The following is a 7,730-nucleotide window of genomic DNA, read 5'->3' on the forward strand; positions in this document are numbered from 1 at the left end:
TGTGAGGCTTCTCGTTGGTGTGGATCCGTTCATTTTCATTTGTATGAATTCTTTCGTGTATTTTCATATGTTGTGATCTTATGAAGCCCTTGTTGCAATATTTGCATCTATATGGTTTTTCGTTTGTATGAATTCTTTCGTGTACTTTTAAATATTCTGCTCTTGAGAAGCCTTTGTTGCAGTATTTGCATTTGTTAGGTTTTTCGTTTGTGTGAATTTTTTCGTGTATTTGCAGGGTACCTGATCTTATGAAGGTTTTATTACAATATTTGCACGCGTAAGGTTTTTCTTTAGTATGAATTCTTTCGTGTATTTTTGTGTGGCAGAGATTTTTGAAACATTTATCACAATGTTTACATTTATAAGGCTTCTCGTTGCTGTGAGTATTACGTTCATGTGCTTTTAAGAACTTTGACAGCACGAAGCATTTGTCGCAAATTTGACATTTATAAGGCTTTTCTTTGGTATGAATACGAAGTACATGTCGTTTTAGTTCCTCCGAAGTGCAGAAACCCTTTGTGCACTGTGGACATTTAAATGACTTCACATTCAAGTGTCTTTTTTCATGTATATTCAAGGTGGACCGTTGTTTGAAACTATTGCTGCAATATCGACATATGAAAGGCCTTTCACTGGAGTGGATCCGTTCATGAGATTTTAAGGCATAAAGCCGCTGGAAACCTTTGTTACAAATCTGACATTTGTAAGGTTTTTCTTTAGTGTGAATCCTTTCGTGTGGTGTTAAGTCCCCTTGCGTTTTGAAGCCTTTATTGCAGTATTGGCACGTATAAGTAGGGATGACCATCATAATTCCATGTTGCCCCTATTGCTACAAAAGATTGTTTTCTGGAAAGAACTCATCAACAGAAGTATTTTGGTAGTTAAATGGTCAAAATCGGTCAAAAACTTTTCGAATTATGAATTTTCAAAGTTTCCCATTCCGACCGGTCATTGGAACGAAATAAATTGACAAAGTCTAAATATAGCAATGTGAGCAAAATTGGTATAAGCATATATTTACCTTTTTATATTTCTTTATTTTAATATATATGCAAACATGAAACAAGCATATTGTGAAAGTATCAAAGGGTTTCTTATGAAATGGCACTTTACTAGTCAATAGCATTAAGTATTTCTTCAAACCGAGGCACTGAAATCATGCTTTTAGAAAACATTTGCCAAAAATCATCCATAATGGCCAAAGTGGCACAAAATCAAAAGTCCAGGTGAACTTTTTTTCTATTTCAATATACACTACACATAAGAAAAATACTAATGTACTACAAGGGATTTTCAACATATGAATCCAAACAATCAAGTACCAACATGCACAGCTTTGTCCTGATATCACTTCTGGGGTTTTAACAAAATGTTAAAACCTCTATTGTGATTGGCAGCAGCATAAGGTATCTCTTTGATAGCTGATAATGCCCAGCCATTCAGCAAGTGGCTAATAACTGACCATGATAGGCTTGAATGAATACTGTCATGTGCTACAAAACCATCACACTCCAGGGACTGGTCACTCCATATGCTACAGGGAGCACAATACTTTAACAATGGAGTGAAAGACTCATTATTGATTAGGCGCGTATTTTAAAAGTACAGCTCCTGTGCGTGCATAGCGGTATGTCGGTGTAGGTGGTATAAATATGAGACAATGTTTAGGGTTGAAATCAGGGGAAAAATACATCAAATGAGCACGAAACTTCACATTTATGTTCAGAAAGGTGTCTTCTTAGCATGATTCGAAAGGAATATGGAAATTCCAAAGGGAAGCTGGTGATTTAATTTTTAACTCGAGATCTACTTGTTCAATATTTTAACCTTTGTACAGAGAGTATGATAGAGGTATTACTAGCAACTCTGCCAAATTTCAGCTCAGTAGGCCACGTTTTTCACCTGAAATTATTGACATGAATATTTTGTGCCATTCTTGAGCAGAGCTGAACTCAGCCACTGGCAATTAAGCGCACTGTGGTGATGGACCAATTTTGATTCCCACTTACAGGAAAATGAAATAAGTTATGTTGCTGTAATTTGCAAGATAGTTACAAAATATAATTGGCATTTACTTCCCCAATTTTTACAGAAAAATATTGAAAAATAAAAGAATGAGATCAATTTAGAAATGTCTGTGCAAGTAGTGCACAGTTGAGCTCCCTGCATGTCTATGGGAGTGTTCTAATCAAGTTGATGGTTCATTGGTCATCCCTAGTATAAGGCTTCTCGTTGGTGTGAGTCCGTTCATGATTTTGTAAAGAAGTATTCCGTGCAAAGCCTGTATGGCAAAATTTACATATGTAAGGTTTTTCGTTAGTGTGCATTCTTTCGTGTACTTTCACGTGTGCTAGTCTTGTGAAGCCCTTATTGCAGTATTGACATTTGTGAGGTTTCTCCTTGGTGTGGATCCGTTCATGAGTTTTTAAGTTAGAATGAATTGCAAAGCCTCTACCACAAACCTGACACATGTAAGGTTTTTCATTTGTATGAATTCTTTCGTGTATTTTCAACTGGTCTGATGTTATGAAGCCTTTGTTGCAGTATTTGCATATATTAGGTCTTTCGTTTGTATGAATTCTTTCGTGTATTTTCAAGGAATATGCTCTTATGAAGCTTTTGTCGCAATATTTGCATCCGTGAGGTTTCTCTTTAGTATGGATTCTTTCGTGCATTTTCTTGTGGTCAGGCTTTTTGAAGCATTTATTGCAGTATTGGCAGCTGTAAGGTCTTTCGTTAGTATGGGTTCTTTCGTGTGCTTTCAAGTATGCTGACTGTCTGAAGCATTTATTGCAATTTTGGCATTTGTAAGGTTTTTCGTTACTATGAATTCCTTCGTGACTCTGCACATATGACAACTGTTTGAAGCCTTTGTTGCAATATTGACATTTATAAGGCTTCTCGTTTGAGTGAGTCCGTTCATGTTTTCGCACTTGAGTGGACAATTTGAAGCCTTTATTGCAATATTGACATTTATAAGGCTTCTCGTTGCTGTGAGTCCGTTCATGTACTCGCACATGACTGGACAATTTGAAGCCTTTATTGCAATATTGACATCTGTAAGGCTTCTCGTTCGTGTGAGACCGTTTATGTTCTTGCATTTGAGTGGCAGCACTGAAGCATTTATTACAATATTGGCACTTATAAGGCTTCTCGCCAGTGTGGATACGTTCATGTTGTCGCACATTGTTGGATAATCTGAAGCCTTTATTGCAATATTGACATCTGTAAGGCTTCTCTTTCGTGTGAGTCCGTTCATGTTGTCGCACTATACCGGACGAAATGAAGCATTCATTGCAATATTGACACTTATAAGGCTTCTCACCAGTGTGGATACGTTCATGTAGTGGCACTTGATGGGACATACTGAAGCCTTTATTGCAATATCGACATCTGTAAGGCTTCTCTTGAGTATGTATTCGTTCATGTCTGTCTAATAATGACTTAATTGAGAAAACGCTCGTGCAGTATTTACATTTATACGACTTCTCTTCGACATGGGTTCGTTCATGTTTTCTTAAGAAATCCAGCGTTGTGAAACACTTACTGCAGCAGGGACATTTGTAATGCTTTTCATTTTTGTGAGTTTGTTCTTGACTGGTCAGGTTGCTTGAAAATTGTTCATTTACATGAATTTGTTCATGATGTCTTTTTATATCAACATTCCTGAAGGCTTTGTTGCAATATTGACATATATAAGACTTCTTAGCAGTATCTTGGTGTCCTGTCTGGACTTTGTCACGATGTGGAAGCTTACCTGTCACCGGTGACAACACATTATGTTTTATCAGGGTATCAGAAGTTGACGTCTTCGTTGTCGCCACCGATGTTACTAGCCCTGACTGTACTTTGTCACAATCGTTCAACTTTTTCATAGCAGTTTTTTTATGTCCTTCCTGGACTCTGGCAACCTGTGTCGTCTTATTTGACAATGATGACGACACATGTCCTGCATGCATTTTGTCACGACATTTCGACTTGCTTGACACCGATGATGATCCTTCCTTGCCTTTTTGTCCGAACTTATGATCCGTGACGCTGAAGATGATACATGTCCAGCCTCGACTTTTTTACGATGTATCGAATGATTTGATACCGGTGATGACACGTGACTGGACTGAACTTTCTTGCAACTTGAAAACTTGCTTTTTAGCGATGGCGACACATGAGCAACCTGGATTTTTTTATTAGAATTTGTAGCTTTCTTTTTCGATGCCGCTGACACAATACCTATTGGAAGTTTGTCACCCCATAGATCTTCGAAAAATGTCACATGTTTTGGTTGGACTTTTGCACAATGTGAAGACTTACTTTCTACTGATGGTGACATGCGACTATCTTGAACTTTTTTGTCACAATGTTTCGATTTGCTTCGAATTGCCGGCGACACACGAGCTGTTTGGACTTTGTCACAATTTGTTGATTTTCTTGTCACTAATGCTGCCACATGTTCTTTCTGTGCTCCCTCAACTTGTGATGACAATGCATCTTCTCCATGGACACTTTCATGGACAGTTAATGTGGATAAAGAAAAATGCCCTGCCTTGACTTCCTCACAATGTGAATGGTTACTTTTTATTAATGGCGACACAAGACCAATCTGAACCTTTTTGTCACAACTCTTGACTGATAATGGGGACTTGTGCGTTGTTTGAACTTTGTCACAATTTGCGGATTGACTTGCCGCTGATGCTGACAAAAAGCGTTTCTGGACTCTTTCAAGATGTGTTGACTCACTTGACCGTGATGTTGACATAATATATTTTCCCTGGACTTTGTCACGAATTGTTAACGGACTTGACGCTGGTAATGGTCCACTCTCTTGTTGGACTTCGTCATGAAGTGAAGTCCTAGTGTTTATTGATGGCGGCGCGTGACCAAACTTTTTGTCAAAATTTGACAAGTTCTTCATGACTGTCGCTGTTGTGTCACAATTGATTGACTTACTCTTCACTGATGCTGATGTTGCCGCCTTTTCTATCTGAACTCTTCCTATAGTTGTCGACTTACTGCACACGTGAATTTCCTTGTCACGTTGTGACGAGCTAGTTCCTGTTGGTACCCATGGTAACAAAACATGTGTGTCTTCTTTGTGAGTAGGTGACGATGACGATGAAGGTGCCGGAACTTTGCCAAAACGCGATGATTCGCTTGTTTTATTCCGGTGCAATATTGCTGATACCGCTGCTCCTTGGACAGAAGTATCGATTTTCGATCCACTTTTATCACATTTCTTTCTCCTTTGTTTTAATGTACGTACACGCTTGAAATCGTACCAATATGGTCGAATTGAGAGCTCATGATGCCGAAGATGACGCAGATATCGGGATTGTTTATTGTAGAACACTCGTCTGCAATATTTACACACTTGAGGATCTAGGTAGTCCCATTCTCTCGCTTTTCGCTGTGGAGCCATTTTGTTCAAACCTATATATAAATGAAAAAAGAAAAACATTGTGATTATTTTACTGATAACTTACTATGCATATAGAAGGTGTATCAAAATGATTGGTACACATCAGTTTCCAGTGATTATGGACAAGAATAGGCTACCCCAACAAAATGCAACATAGGAGCTACCTTATTTAGGCCCTATAGATGAATGTTTTGAAATGTTATAAAAATCAAATCCTGGGCATATCAAGAAGCTTAGAGGATCTAATGTTGCATATTGAAGAAGCTTGAAGGCTTGAAACGCCAAAAACTGATGGGTACCAAACATACAGCCTGTATCATACTAGCGGTCGCAAGGTGCGGAAAAACCCGCTACGCTCCTGCCGATTGCTATAATACAGGCCACAGCGTCACCATCCCTATATCTTCGTGTCAGAAATTGCCATTATAGTAGGGCGAATCCAATAGCTCTTCAACAGCCACGCATGGCGAGTTTGCTCGAGATAGACCGATCGACTCAGGCTAAGCACACCACTGGTTACCATAAAAATACACGCTTCTTCCCCATTACGAATGCAGCGATGCCATTTATCAGTATCATTATCCTCCTTTTTAACGTTGCCAACTCAATAAAATTCGATTTTTTTGTCAGTTTTTGTTTTCAAAGAGGCAGGTTGGATTTTCAATACTAACGCTTTGATATCATATTCTTTCAACACATACCGTAAACGTTCGCCTAATGGCGCTATGGGCTCCCTTAACATAACAGGAATTTTTGACACAAACTAAAATTGAAAAAAAAAAAAAAATCCCACCGGCAAATAAGGACACATACCCTTGATGAGATTTTTTTTTTTTTTTCTCTCTATTTGAACATCAAATTTACTCCCCAAGGCAAATGAGCCCAGGTGCGCCATTAGGCGAACCTTTACGGTATTCAACTGCAAGTCTTACAAAAGTTTTGTACAAATAACAAAAATAACGGTATATATTAAAGGGTTTGAGATAATCATATCAAAAGAATCTACACCATCATATCACTATAATATTGTCTATTTTCATTATAATTAAGAATAAAATCAATTCATCTCAATATGCAACGGAGGAATGTGATCTTATTGTCTATACAGATCATTGAAAGACTCGACCTTCAACAATACAGTGACAAGAGGTTTAGCCTGTTTATTTTGAAAGAGAACTCATAGCTGAATTAATTACATCGTTGAGCTATTAGCGATTGGTTTTTAGCCAATGATTGGTTTTTAACCAATCGCTCACCGAGCGCCGAGTACAAGTATTAGCTCATTTTGTAATAGAAGCTACTCTCAGCAGCCGGCGGGCAGTTTATAAAGACACGTGCTTTGATGCCTACACAAAATAATTCTTTACCTGGCGTGGACGATGTGCAGGCTTTCATAAAAACCTGAAACAATATTTACCTAATTTTGGGCCGAATTAGCTCAAATTATGCAACTTACTAGCACACCCACAACGCAGTCATGTTTTTTAAATTTAAGTATACTTTGCATCGAAACCGTCCGCGTCCGGGAGGTTATAGCCTACATATAACATACACCTCCATAACACAAGCTTAACAAAACGAAACCCCATTAGGAATGTTGAATTATTCATCATAGAAACTAAATGTACATACTTACCTGAAGCGTTTCCTTTTCTGGACTCATACGATACGAGGACACTCAACCAAATTCGAGAAAAATTGACAAATGTATATTATTAATTTTGCTGAATACAACTAACAACTCCAACCTATACACCCACTATCACGGTACATGTAGTTAGGATAGTATTGTGACGCACAGGCACCAATTGTAGTATTTTTGAAAGAACCCCGGTTCAAAGGTTTACTTCAATGACAAAATATATTGAAGTTAAGGTAACCTTAACTGGGCATAATTCCAGTTTAATCATGCATATAGATATTATTTGGAACTGACGTCAAAATGCAAAATGTGATTGTCGTATGATAATAGTAATACTATATGTCTTTGGAAGTTCAAGTTCTGTATACAACGTGTTAATATTCGCGTACAGTTATTTACACGATTTGGAATGAGAGAGAAATTTAGGAATTTGTAGGTTTTGTTTTATTGCCCCGGAATTAGTAGGCCTACTTCCTAGTCTTCCTAATTATACATTATTACAAATTCGCGAGGTGTTAATTTCGCAGTTGGAACTCCATTTGCGAAATCCGCGAAAATAAAACGGTCGCGAAAATTAGTGCTTAAGCTATAGGCTACAGTTTATACAAATAGCTGTATGAAAAAACGAAACTAATTTCTTTGTATTGTCAGTAATATAGTAATGCATAATGT

The 7,730-nt window shown here is 37.8% G+C and overlaps 1 protein-coding gene across 1 annotated transcript; it reads right to left on the reverse strand.

Annotated features, from left to right (window-relative positions):
• Positions 1–3,871: 3,871 nt before the first annotated feature.
• Positions 3,872–7,250, reverse strand: LOC140142977 (uncharacterized). The gene is made up of 2 exons (XM_072165003.1): positions 7,053–7,250; positions 3,872–5,427 (listed from the first exon to the last, which is right to left on the reverse strand). Exon 2 carries the CDS (start codon positions 5,414–5,416, stop codon positions 3,872–3,874), a length of 1,545 nt encoding a protein of 514 aa, XP_072021104.1. The 5' UTR covers positions 5,417–5,427; positions 7,053–7,250.
• Positions 7,251–7,730: the final 480 nt, after the last annotated feature.

Source organism: Amphiura filiformis, chromosome 20 (assembly GCF_039555335.1).
Source record: "Amphiura filiformis chromosome 20, Afil_fr2py, whole genome shotgun sequence".
NCBI lineage: Eukaryota > Metazoa > Echinodermata > Ophiuroidea > Amphilepidida > Amphiuridae > Amphiura > Amphiura filiformis.